At 40.9% G+C, this 14,025-nt stretch overlaps 1 protein-coding gene across 4 annotated transcripts in view; it reads right to left on the reverse strand.

Annotated features, from left to right (window-relative positions):
• The window catches only part of l1cama (L1 cell adhesion molecule, paralog a), a 43,294-nt gene that overhangs the window by 6,883 nt on the left and 22,386 nt on the right, over positions 1–14,025 (reverse strand). For 3 of the 4 annotated variants that reach the window (XM_085259105.1, XM_085259106.1, XM_085259104.1), the window contains exons 3-20: positions 13,743–13,757; positions 12,046–12,148; positions 11,290–11,492; positions 8,373–8,495; positions 7,869–8,039; positions 6,748–6,862; positions 6,274–6,458; positions 4,256–4,387; positions 4,030–4,176; positions 3,830–3,941; positions 3,322–3,485; positions 3,053–3,212; positions 2,762–2,886; positions 2,478–2,579; positions 1,411–1,608; positions 1,252–1,322; positions 932–1,157; positions 705–820 (exon numbers count right to left, since the gene is read on the reverse strand). In XM_085259105.1, the coding sequence (XP_085115231.1) occupies positions 705–820; positions 932–1,157; positions 1,252–1,322; positions 1,411–1,608; positions 2,478–2,579; positions 2,762–2,886; positions 3,053–3,212; positions 3,322–3,485; positions 3,830–3,941; positions 4,030–4,176; positions 4,256–4,387; positions 6,274–6,458; positions 6,748–6,862; positions 7,869–8,039; positions 8,373–8,495; positions 11,290–11,492; positions 12,046–12,148; positions 13,743–13,757 (2,468 nt within the window). The remainder of the gene's footprint in view (positions 1–704; positions 821–931; positions 1,158–1,251; positions 1,323–1,410; positions 1,609–2,477; positions 2,580–2,761; positions 2,887–3,052; positions 3,213–3,321; positions 3,486–3,829; positions 3,942–4,029; positions 4,177–4,255; positions 4,388–6,273; positions 6,459–6,747; positions 6,863–7,868; positions 8,040–8,372; positions 8,496–11,289; positions 11,493–12,045; positions 12,149–13,742; positions 13,758–14,025) is intronic. The other variant, XM_085259107.1, reaches the window with a different exon arrangement.

The following is a 14,025-nucleotide window of genomic DNA, read 5'->3' on the forward strand; positions in this document are numbered from 1 at the left end:
TGGATGGTTGGCCTCAGGTATTGAAACATCTTCTCCTTGCTTCACCACCACACATCCTTATTCCTCTCTAACATTGTTGTAATCAATTCTCATACTCATGGCTTACGCCAACAGATTTGGACATTTATATGGAGTATTCTGCATGGATGATTTACATGCCAACATATTTTGGAGGCAAAAACTATCTGGATGATAGAAATGTGACCTATCTGGAACACAAGGACATATACAATAATTAAATCTCAAAACACACAAAGCTGGGATGAGACAATTGTTTAAGTGTTCTGAAACATTTGAAAGACCTAACAAAGAAAACAAAATGCTTTTCGTGATGCTCTTCATCCTTTCGACAGGTTTAGCTCTCATTCATTAACTGAGCCCAAGCAAATGAGGAAAACTGTAACATTTATTGCATTTAGTTACATTTATATTATGACTCTGTTGATGTTCTCATTTGGTTCTCTAAGACTTTAAAAGCAGGGACAGAGCATTTACTAAAACATGAATCATAAAAAACCAAAATAAAAGGAGTATTTCTAGAGTGTGAGATATATTTTGAGGGGGAGAAAGGGCTTTACAACCTTGAAACTACAAAGTACCCTGACGCCACTAAGCTACAATCTGTCTGCCTCCACTTTAAAACCACTCATGTATTATTCATGCATAAGTCAGGCCAAACAACAGATGAGATACTAGGGCAGTACCTTGTATCCCAGCAGGTGTCCTCTGACCGTGTCTTTGTCTATAGGTGCCCAGGTCACTTTGATTGTAGTGCTGTTTATTATTTCAACACCCACATCCATCGGGGCCTCTAAAGGAACTGAGCGCCAATGACAGACAGGAAGGAGACGGGTTAGAATGCCAAGTAGAAGAAATCCCAGGAAAAGAAAAGTGTGCTGAAAAAGTAATAGTTTTTTTAAAAATATAGTACCATCTTCTCCTGAGTAGCCTATGACTGTGTCTGGCTCAGGTCCCCTCCCTATCTCATTGAAAGCCTGAACTTTAATCTCATACGCAGAGAAGTTCCCGACATTGTCAACACGGAATGGCGGCTCTGTTACATTTTTCTCGTGCCAGTCGGGCCCACCACCCACTGCTTGTCTCCACTGCACACAGTACTTGAAGCCAGGTCCGTGGACCTCGGTTTTGTTCATTTTCTGTAAAGATGGGAGCAGCAGCCAAATAAGACCATTTCTCAAATATTATCAGTAACCGCTTTGACCAAATGGTGTATTCAGGTAAGAGATATACCTTCCAGCTGATGACCAGAGTGTTCGGTTCAATGGACTCGCTCTTGACATCTTTAGGGTTATTATCTGGAGCTGGGATTAGCAAACAAGATGGTTTAGTGTTGTTTGGGATTTACTGTGACAGTTCATAAACATATAGCTACAGATCCATGGCTTTTACCTTCAGCAGGTGTGTTGTATATTCCAGATGGTTTGCTAGGGTCGCTCTTGCCCACGTCATTGATGGCAATGATCCGGAAACGGTAGGACATGAAGGGCCACAGGGAGAGAACGGCACGTTCTTTGTTTCCGCTAACTCTGGCCAGCATTTTCCAGACGCTCTCATTCGAACGGTGGTCCTCAAACTCTACCACATACTCTACGACAAAAGTCAAGGAATGATGGAGAAAGGACATTATCCCAAGGAAGTAATGGAAACATAACTAAACACTCAACACTCATAAAGCTGCATTTGTGTCTGCCTTTGTCCCGTCTTTCTCGACTCACCCCGAACCGACCATGGCAGATGGTTGCCCCTCCCCTGAACCTGGTTCTGCCAGAGGTTTCTTCCTGCTAAAAGGGGAGTTTTTCCTCCCCACTGTCGCCATACAGCTTGCTCATAGGGTGTCACCTGATTGTTGGGGTTTTCTCTGTTTTCTTTCTATTATTGTAGAGTCTTTACCTTACAATATAAGCACCTTGAGGCAACTGTTGTTGTGATTTGGTGCTACATAAATACAACTGAACTGGATTTATTGTATAGCTATAAGGATAGCTAGCTTTTCTAAGCGATTTGAGCACTCAAACCGTGTGCGTGTCTGTATTTTTGTTATTGTTGTAGAGACAATCTGTTTACAGGTTGTCATGTTATGTGTCCCGCCCACCCCAAAAGGATGCCACGCTTGCCTAAATCAAACATTGTGTTTCTAGCAGTAAGAACATATCTAATATGGCAGATCTCCAGCTGTGTGCTTCATGTGAGAAAGAGCAACTGTGGACAATGTCCTGACCTAATTCTTCCATTTTCCCTATTTCTATGTCTAATCCAATACTCTGAAGTAGGAGAAAGACAGCTGTGTCTGTGCATGTCTGTATGATTGTGTTGTGGGGGTTTTGCAGTCATGAGGATGTGTCCTCCTTGTGGTGACAGAGATAGGCTTAATATGTAGTTTTTAAGGTTAGGTGAAGTATAAGGTTTTGTACATGTCAGTGCTTAAAAGTGTGCAACTATATGTGTTTGTACTACACCTGTCACTGGGCCGTTGTGGTCATCTCCAGGAGTCCAGCTGAGGGTGACAGTACGATCCTTAGGATCAGAGATCTGTAGGAGGATGGGAGGGTCTGGACGATCTGATAGGGGACATCAGTATTATTACTAGCATGACTACCTATGCACTACATGCACAATAAAGGTTTTAAATGAGTTTGTTTTTGTGGGGGTGGAGTTTATAACTACAGAATGATTTTAGGCCTGTTGTTTACAGGGTTTGGACATTTGTCGGTTTGTGGTCATATGTGGTCAGTGGTCTTACCCCATAAGGTGAGGGTACCCCTGGCTTCTGCTACATCCAGTTTTGTGATGATCTCACAGGTGTACACTCCCTCATCATCTGGCTGCACATTAGTTATTTTGAGATCCGGTCCTTCCATTGTATACCTGAGGAAATACAGTCATCGTCATCATGAATTACAATTTATTATCACCATCCTTCCCCACTAACTCTTCATTCCCCACCCCAATAAACAAATGGCTCACAAGCATAATCATCCTTTCATGATTTCCAAAATGATCCTCTTTATTTTCAGATATAAAAATGTCTCACTTTTCATCACTGTTGGAATCAGCCAGCTTCTGGTTGTTCTTTCTCCACTGAATGAAAGGAGGGTCGAGTCTGGGGTCGACGAGGCCCAGGCAGGTGAAAATGGCTCTCTCTCCAGCCCGGACCTTCAGAGCCTGTGGGGGTGACAGTATCACGGTCCTATCTGCAGAAGAAAGCAAACAATACAATGCTGAGACAAGCTGCAGGAGGTACAAGTAATAAATAAAGTTGGCAAGAGTTACTATGTCTCTAAGCATGTGAGTGTCACTGACTGAATATTTCCAGCTCAACACTGATTGACAAATTGGAATTTGGCACAGTGCAGGTGTAGATCCCGTCATCGCTGTGGGTGACGTTAGCGATCTCGAGCCACCCATTGCTGAGAGGGTTAACTCTGCGATCTGCTAGAAGGAAGGAGCTGCCGTTGTTTCTTTCCCTGTGAAACACACACACACACAGACACACACACTCATCAATTTAAAAACCAACACACACATCAGAAATTTGGCGGGTGATTTTTTAAAAAAAAGGGTTTTCAGCAACTGCAGCGGCTGATAAATTTAATAACTTAAAAGCCACTTTTCCTGTTTTACTACAATGAGCAAAGCCTGATTGGATATTTGCCACACTGACAGAATTCACAGTCACAGCCCAGATGTAACAACACTTAGCTGTTAATTTATGCACATGAAGACCTACCCACGCAATAATATCACCTTTTTAGAATGTATTAATGGGAAAATCTGCCAGCAAACGATGGAATATGCAATACCGCCTCACCATATCACTTTTGGTTTAGGAGAGCCAAAGGTTTCACACTCCAGTAAAGCCTTCTGGCCCTCTGTATACGCATATGTATTCCCATCATCGGTAAGGATCTGGGGAGGCAGCTCTGAAACATCCCACAAAGACAAATGAGATACACAGAGAACAAACTCAAAATCCAGTTAAACAAACAGCACGTAACGACTAGCACTCACCAATGACATAAACATTGGTGTTTGTGAGGATGGTTCCATGTTTATTGGAGGCCCGACACTGATAGATGGCAGTATCTCCAAAGTTCACATCCTCTAGGATCAGAGATCCGCTTGCTGTCAGAGTACGCCTAGGGTCCTTATCAACTCCTGTTAAAGAGTACATGCTGTCAGTACATCTTAAGTGCCAGGAGATGGTGGTGGCGCATGTTAAGGTGTGTGCACTGACCTGAGATGGGGACCCCGTTGATGGTCCAGCTGATGATAGGAGAGGGAATGCCATCTGCCTGACAGTCTAATCTGACTGTCTCACCTGGGGCATATAGCTGACTGACTGGCTCCTTGATCCAATAAGGTGCAGCTGCAAGTGACAGAATATATCAGTTCCAAATAGTACAAGCAAAATACTATAAGACTGAGTTTCTACTACCTTGTAGGTATCAACAAAAGCACAAAAAAATGAAGCAAGTGACCACAACACTGCTCTTTGTCAAAATTGTTGATTGAAAAAAGGTCATGGAAGGAGCTTCACAACACACTTTTTATATATAAAACCCTATGACATCACAAAGAGGTCATACACTTACGCAAAATCACACACTGCATGAATATATCTTAAAATCACAAGTTTTTACAACTTAGAGAAGCCAAAGACTTCTTCAAGTCCTGCTTCAAACATATGGTTTAAAATAATTAAATACACCATTTTAGTATGTGATGGTTCAAGGTAATAGGGCAACGCTCAGGACCACATGAATTAGGAAAAAGCTTTAGTTTCCATCTCCAGACTTTTCAAGCAATATACCAGTCATGTTTTAGCTCTTTAAAACATTAATTTTTAATATGGTAAATGGCCTGTATTTGTATAGCGTTTTACTAGTCCCGAAGGACCCCAAAGCGCTCTACACCTTCCGATTACAAGGCGAACTCCCAACTCTTGAGCCACGAACCCCTTAATATCCATTATATGACTTCACAATGACACAAAAAGATTACACTAAACTAAATTTCCATATTACCAATGCTGACATCAGCATAAAACCTGGATGTTTTAGACCTTCGGGGACAGTTGCACACTCTGAGTGCCCTTGTTTATTATTAATTCTGGTTTGGGGGATTGTTTTTTTGAGTTTTTTAGTTAATTACATTGATGCTTTCAGTTTTTGAATTTCTTGTGCAAAGTGTATGTGTTTTGTTGTGTGTTATCGTTTCCTGGTTTGTATTCTGTAACATTTTTTCTCTGCAGCTTGTGTTAGTCTCATTTTCTCCATTAATTTCAGTTGTCCTCTCAAATTCTAAAAATTCCTCCTTGGAAAGCATGAAAAGTGAATCCTCCACTCTAAACCGTAAAGAGACTAAACAGTTCAAAAGCCGTAATCTCTGGCGGCATGGGTGTACATAACTATAATTAGCACATCTGTGAAGGTACCATCAATGCCCGGCGATGTAAAAAGTTTTGTGTGACATATGCTGCCACCCAAACAACATCCTCCTTAGAGAAAGCATTCGGCGATATAAGGCCAAACCACATAACAACAGTCTCTGTGTCATGTCTGCAGTCTGGACCTGGCACGCATTGCAAACATTTGGCGCATCATTAATTAGTCAGGAGTTGGAAAACGTTTTTGTAATTTGCTCAGACTAATTGGTCTCCTCAGTGCCCAAGAGTTTACAGAGTGTTGTTAAAAGAGGAGGCGATATAGCATAGTGGTAAACTTTTTTGAAACATAAAAAAGCACATTTGTGCAAGCAGCTGTGTTACATTTTTATAGAATTTAAAAAAAAAATGAGGTTGCACTTTAAAATGAGCCCATTAGTTTCAACATGGAAGTTTACAAAGCAGAGCTATTCTTATGAAAGACACTGGGGAGCTGAGGAAATGGCAGGATCTGGTGTTTCTGCAGTTTGATTGTGTAGTGTGAACCACAAGGTGTCTCTGCTTCTGTGGCATCTCTTGTGACTGATGTTATTTTTAACAGGCTCTCACTAACAACCCAAATTTATGGCAGTTCCAAAAAAAGTTAGTGAGGGAGGTTTCTGTCTATGCAGCTACCCACAGAAACCCCGAAAACATTCTAATGGTCAGCAAACCACATCATATATATTGAGATTAAAATATCAACCTAGAAATATGTAATGGAAAATAATAGCATGCTGTGTGTTTTTTCACTATCTCTCAAGATATATATATGTGTGTATGTGTGTGTGAGGGAATGAGAGTGTAATAGAGAAACGCAAGAGATATACCTTCCACAGTCAACATGTAAATGTGTTTGGTGTTTCCTTGGGAGTTCTCAGCTATACACTGGTATTCACCCCCGTCACTTTCCGAGATATTAGTGAAGCGCAAGCGGCGGTCAAACATATCTTTGGTGGTCCGAGTTTCTGACAGCTCGCCATCCCTCCTCATCCAGGACACTTCTGGAGTTGGACTAGAAAGGATGACATGTATGGAGGGATTAAAGAGAAGAGAGAAAAACAATGAGAGGAAGTAGACATAGAGTAAAGCAAGCAGGCAGAGAGAGAAATGCCGGAAGGAATGATAAGGACCATTAAGACAAGATGGCAGCAGGAAGCAGAGTTGGCAGGAAGAAGCGAAAGACATAATGGAATAATGCGTAGGGTGGGGTGGATGGATGAGAGACAGGTAAGATTGAAGGCTTAAGTTTTCCAATTAAAGGGGTTGGAAGCGCACACACATGTGCACGCTGAGACACTCACAGGCCTTCGACGATGCACTCCAGGTCTAGTGTCTGTCCCCTCAGGGCATGGTACGTGCTGTGATGTCCAGTAGGTCTCATCATTTGGGGCCTTCTGTTCCGCAGTACCGAGTTGGCTGGACAAAGAGAGGAGGAACCACAAAGACAAAGAGAAACACTCATACATATGCATGGGTCATTTTTTTAGATTGCTCTGCTGCTGACACAGCAACCACTTTAAAGACTCTGAAGAACACAAGTAGAGATGCAGGGCATGGATTCATGTTGATAGACTTTAGCTTTCTAACAAAACATCATCATCTAGACTCTCTACACACACAGAGGTCTCATGTTAACATGTGCTCATCTTTCTGACCTCTAGTTGGGTCGCACTTGCTGGCAGCCACATCACAGTGTGAGCTGAATCTCATTATAATATGGGCTGAGCAGAGGAAGACCCCCTGCTGGTTCAGTGGGACCTACTGGATTTGGTCACTGCTTCGGTCAGCACAACATGCCACCACATGGTGATGTGTAGTTTAATTATGTGGCCTCAACTAATATACTGCATATGGCATTTAAATGTAGCATTTATGTCCTTAAGAATGAAAGAAGTTAGATTTTAAGAGGTGTATGAATGTAAACTGGTTATTTTTCAAAACAGCTCCGTAACTGAATGACTTTTACAACCATGATACGCGCTTGGAGAATAATTTAAACTCCTGTTTAAAGTTCTGAGTGTATCAATAGTTGTAGGATTCAAGGAACGCTGGTACAGATAAGCCAGATTTCCAGACATTAGGCCAGACTGACTGGGATCCTCTGATTTATTTTCTATCTAGCACCACAATGAGACTCACATTTACTGTTCTGAAAGACATGTTTCAACCACAGAGAAGCCATCGAATCGATTACCTGATGATCAATTGTTGTTTTGTTGTTTCTGATCCTGTTTTACACACAATCAGAAAATCACCAATGTAAACTAAATTGCCTTGAATTTTCTTATTCCTTAAGACCTTGACATTTTATTTTGGTTTACATTTTGAATAAAGCTGTTGTTAACTGGAACCCACCCTTAATTCAGGTTAGATCAGCTTAATCTGAGTCAGATGAGTTTAGATAATCTTCAACAAAACTCACATTGGGTGACTTTCAGAGAGGTGGGCTCTTTTGCCAGAATCGTGCGTGTTGCCAGGTACTGGACATTGCACGTGTAGTCATCCCTGCTGTCCGAACTTTCCAGATTGGCAAAGTACAGATTGCCGTCCTTCCCCGCCATCACCCGCTTACTAAGGTCGATATGACGTAACCCTGAAAGAAGTAAAAGGAGTGAGAAAAATGTTGACAAAATGATTGAAACTGCTTAAAAGAATTGGAAAAAATTACAATAACAGAGGAGCTTATTAACAGCAGGATATAGATTGGGCAGGAGATACAGATGCAACAGGATGAGAGGAACTGAAAAATGTAGATCCTGCATGGATTGTAAAAAAGCACTAGAGGAAAAATGTTGCAGAAATGTTGATGTCTCGATGCAGAAATAAATTGCTAACTTGCTTTCTCTGAAGTGGTAAATGCACAACAAAATCTTGGAGACAGGAAGCATGTAATGGAAGCAGAGAGATGGACAGATAATGTACTCACTTAAGTCCATCCAGTGAATGATAGGCTCCATAGAACTTTGTGGGGGGTTACACTTCAGAATAAAACTTTTTCCCTCGTCAGCCGTCTCATCAACCTTTTTATCTTTCTGCTGGGAGGGGGGAACTTAAAGGGAGGCAAGACAGAAAAAAGGTCTTAGTAAACACGTAGGTGATGGACGAGCTCATATAGATGTTCAACGAGACAATCTTACACAAGTCATCGTGAACAACGAATACAGTGCGGGTCAGTCGCACTACAAAAACGGCAAAATCAGCTTTACTGTACACGTGTAAAACAATATTATATTCCAGGAAATACTGTAATTTTATATGAGCTGGTGTTGATCATAAAGAGCTGGTCCTAGTGATAAAGTTCTCACAGGTTCAGGCTTAGAAGGATCACTTGAATATATGAATTTATCAAATATAAACATTACTTTACTATATTTGATTATTTATAAATGCTATGTATCCCAGGCATATGATATTGCTGCAGGTAAGAGGATGAGTTATGCTTCATTCTTGTGAGGTGAGTTTTGTGCAGCGTGTTTCAGGCTGGAGTGTCCGTGGTAGTAAATGACACGCTGTTCATCATTTGGCTTATATGCAAAACATTGATATGCATAAATTAGAAACATTTTTGTCTTGGAAGTTGTACTCAGTTATATGTCAGATGCATTCTTTTAATTATAAAAAATACTTGGTTTTTTAAAAATACATCATATTAAAAACACAAATAAACTGATATGTAGTAAACTTTCTCTTATTAGAGAGTCCTTGTTTTCAATGAAATTGTACACATTTGATGTGAAACATGACCAACTTTTCCATTATCCCAGGACAATGTGCTCCTTATCTGTGTGTGAAAATAGAGACATTTTCCAAATTGGTAAAAACAAAACAAGTTTACAGGTGGAAGTAGTTGGTGATTGTAAAAATCATTCTGTGATGGCTCTAACAGGAAAAAAAACTGATGGTTCCCTTTTCTTATTAATTATGAATGCATAGCAAAATTTTACATCCTATTTCAAATCATGACACAGCTACAGAAATAATAATTAAAACTAATGTTTAACAGACAAACTATAGCAGTGTCTGTGGATGAGCCAAACAGATTAAGAGTTCTGAAATTTAAAGGAAAGTAATTCTAAAGATTTTGTGAGAAGAATCTCTGGAAAGGAGTGTTGCAAAAGAGCTCGTGGTGTTTTGATCACTGCCTGTTGCCTATTTTCCAGCTGCTCGAATAAGCAGAAAACATCCTGCTCATTGTCAACACTGTCAGCTGAGAGCTGGCTATGAAGCAGTCCAGTAATCTGTCCGGCATGTTTATTAAGACAAATTTCACTTCTTTCCTTCCCCCACAAACATTCTTTTTTTACTGTGTGAACTTTAAGGTCACGTCTCACATCCACAGACAGGCCTAAAAAACTAAGTTGCTGGGCAGATTCTCACGCAAGACCACATATGTAGTCGACCTGATAAAACGCCCTTGGTTATTTCAGTATGTGGGTAACATAGCATGCAAATTGAGATTAAGGACTTCTTAGCACAAGAGTTGCATTAATAACAGCAAAGGGAGATTCTCTATTGTCAGAAACATTTCTAAAAACAGGCCTATTGGGTATAACACGTGGAGAGCGTATTGTGGGGCTTCAATAAGTTGTCTTGTTTATTGGGATTATGGATATCTCAACTGTTGTGCCTACATGCTTACAACCATTTTCTTCCACTTATTCACTTCTTGGTCATTGGGCGTTAGAGTCTATCCTAGCTGCCATCAAGTGAGAGGTGGGGTGCGCCTTGAACAGGTAGGCGGTCTGTTGGAGGGCTAACACAGACAGACAACCATTCACACTCACACTATGAGCAATTTAGAATTACCAGTCACCAAACCATACATGACTGTGGGAGGAGTCTGTAAGACAACAGTGCGTACCACCATGCCACTGTAGTGCTGTGTGTACATGCATTTAATTAGTCTTCACATAACTATAATTTGTCTGTGCTACTATTAGACTGCAGTCTGGTGTGTTGATTGTTGTACATGTATCTATGTAAAAGTGGTATAATATGTGTTATCGGTATATCTATTGAGATCAATAGAGTTACAATTTTTCTAGTAACATTTGCTCTTCAGCTGATGTGCATCAGCTTCTTCTGCTGTTATGCAACATTAAAAATACTGACTTCTGATGATTCTACAAAAACAGAAACAGAACCATTGTTTGTTTTATTTTTGTCTTGTAGAAGACTTAATTTGTGAGTGATACATGTTTGCTTTCCCTCCTCCCATCCGTTGATAACCTCACAGGAGCTACTGAAGAGTGCTTCTTCACATGACATCAACTCAAGAGCGTTTCTGGGGAAACCGTTGTCAGGGAAACTGTGGAGGGATGAGGTCGTCCAGGAGAGAGCCAGTCACTCAGGTAGATGGATGTGCAGAGGTACTCTTTACTTTTGCTCAGGGGTCCCCATGTATGTGTGTGGATGATTGTGTATATGATTATCACGTTATTGCGTCTAATTATGTTCCAGGTGGCAATACTCTTAGCTCTCAGTGTGAGCCCCATCTGCTAACAGATGAGCGCTGTATAAAGCAGGAAAAGCACTGTCTCCATTCACAGCTTTTTAAATCAACCATATATAAATCAACAAATACCGCAGCTTGCTTCAAAATTGAACCTTGAAGGCATTTATAGGAGAGCTAACAGGAAATGACATTTAAGAGATTTGTAATTCCTCTGGTGTGATGCAGTTTGCTCTTTAGCATAGAGATGTTTTATATCTTTGATAGTATTTCAATGATGTTGTTCTTGCCTCGAGGGCAAGGACAAACAATTACAAATTGGGGCAAATATTTCACGGCTATATCTTTCAACAAGCGGTCGGTGGTTCACGAGTCGTCGACGTGCTCTTACCATCCGTGTTCAGTATGGCCTCGTTAGACACAGCTGTCCCCAGCTCATTGGATGCGTAGCAAACGTATTTGCCTTTGTACTTGTTCAGTGTGTCCATGGTGTTGCTAAGTGTGTAGAATGCGAATGAGCCAGAGCTTTCAGAGACCTTCAGCTCCGGGTCACTGCCTGGGTCAAAGTCTTCCCCGTCCTTTGCCCATCGGAAGCTAAAACAAAAAACAGAAGAGCCTGAATTTTTCTTCTTTCAAATATTCTGTCCCTTTGATGACACAAAATGACACAAATAGGGTGTCCTTACATTTTGCTTAATTTAAGGGCACAAATGAATAGCTGCAAAATTTACACAAGATGCCCCAGTCAGACTTAGAACTCGTGCTATAATTGTGATATTCATCTTTTCCTTGGCAATCGGAGCACTTTTCCACTTCAGAGCAGCTAAGACACTTTGAAAATATTGCTCGAGGGCTTAATGACATTTATCCCCAAATGGAACAAGAAATCTGACTAGGAGAAGCTGTGCTCTCATGTAATGCTAATATGTAGATGTCAGCTGAACAAGGAGACGGAAGGTCACCGTTCCAGATAACCAATAGTTGGTCTCCCCTGTGAATAATATAGCATTTTCATTCGTAATCAAATCATGATCTTTATGTTTGTGTGTGTGTGTGTGTGTGTGTGTGTGCGTGTGCGTGCGCGTGTGTGCGCGCGTGTGTGTGTGTGTGTGTGTGTGTGTGTGTGTGCACGCGCGTGTTGACTAACATGGGTGAAGGGTTGCCAGAGGCTTCACAGTTCATGACGAAGTCTTCAGTGCTAAATACGGTGACAGACTCCGGCTGTGTTTTGATCACTGGAGGCCTCTTGACTGCATACATCAAAAGTCATAGTTAGTCGAGTCACAACACAGACATGTAAATGCACACACCCCAAACTGACTTGCAGGCTTTGCTTTGTTAAATTCACATGATGAGTGTCCATGATGCATGCTGCTATATCTCTAGCTTTAACACACAGATTGCATAAGACGCATCTCAGACTCATAGCAAATAGCACAGAATAACTAGAGACACCACTTATTTCCATATTTTAACAGCTGCAGAAAACTATATAGTCAATATCTCTTAAAAAGAGTCCCCTGAGATGGAGATGAAATGTAGGCCAAGGGAAAGAGTAAGAGCAAGAGAGCAGGAGGAATAAATGGGTTGAGATGAGAGAAAATTGATACAGCATAATGTAAGAGGAAGAGTTCATATAAAAGAGGTATATAGCACAGTGTCCCCTGTGAGACTGAGACAGAAAGAGGGAGGAAAAAGTGGGCTTGGAAATGAAGCAGGGATTTTTTAAAGAGCAAATGAACAGGTTTCCCTTTCTTTATCATTGCTGTGCACAGCAGCCATAAAGCACATGCGGCATTTACATATGCACAAAAAAACAACTTGCTGGGCACAACACCAACATGTCTTTAACATATGTTATAAACCACAGTACTGTGTTATATAGTTCTTGAAATCAATTCAAATTTAAATGTTTTTCTCATATCATATCTTCAGGAACTATTCACACTGTTCTTCTTTGCAGTGGAACAGAAGCCACAGCTTGATACTTGTGAGTAGAGTCTTTAATTTGACTTTAAAGGAAAGAGACAGCGCTGCAGCCAGAGATAAATTTATATTATGTAGGTAAATGGGTAAAGGAAGGCACAGGACAGAGGGGGGGCGCGATAGATGAGAAAAAGGCGATGAAGATGGAGAGCTAAGCAGACAGCGGAGATAGATGAACGTGCAGCAAAGAGAGAGCACATGCAGTGCGGCAGAAAAACTGAGCAAAAAGACGCAGAGACAGAGAGGGAACAAAACAAACAAGGGGCAAGTTTGCAGAGATTTGGAAAGAGACGGATAGGGAGACTGCAGAAATTTAATGAAAGGATTCCCAGTGATGCAGGGAAATAAGCCCATTTCCTCAGCTGATCAAATTGAAGTTTGGGCTGCGGGCGTTGCTCCATTATTGGCAGAAGAGGAGGAGAGGAGCTGGTGCTTAGTGCTTTAACTCCTCTTTATTTCCTCGCGTCTTTGATCTGACAGCCCTGCTGCCTCCTAACCGACAGCAGCTCTTCAAACTTCCTCCTCCCTTCTCCTGCAGGAATTCCACCTACCGGGAGCCAATGAGGCTAAACACATATACACACCCAAACCTACACGCAGGTGCTTGTTGAAAATAAAACACACACGTCCTCACATGCGATCACAAACGCAGGATAAAACACAGACACTAGCAGCATAACACTGAAAGGGCACACAGATGCCAGGACTCATTTAAGTTCAGCACTGAAGTATATTTTGTTTGATGCGTGTTGGATGGAAAACAAAAACATGCTAATAAATTAAATGTACGGTTAAAGTGTTTGCAGTAAACATTGCCAGCATCCACATTAAGACATCAATAAACGTAAAAGCACTTACGATCTCTTATGCGGTCTGTTAGTCCACAGTGGTGGGCAGAGTCAAGGAAATGAAGGAAAATATTTTAATGATAGATAGATAGATAGATAGATAGATAGATAGATAGATAGATAGATAGATAGATAGATAGATAGATAGATAGATAGATAGATAGATAGATAGATAGATAGATAGATAGATAGATAGATAGATAGATAGATAGATAGATAGATAGATAGATCGCATTGAATAGTATTTATCACATATGAACAATGCAGCGTAGGTTTTAACCCTAACAGATCCT

Source organism: Mchenga conophoros, linkage group LG20 (genome assembly GCF_057382185.1).
Source record: "Mchenga conophoros isolate Kocher_MC1m ecotype Shallow Benthic linkage group LG20, M_conophoros_male_GT1.1, whole genome shotgun sequence".
NCBI classification, from domain to species: Eukaryota; Metazoa; Chordata; class Actinopteri; order Cichliformes; family Cichlidae; genus Mchenga; species Mchenga conophoros.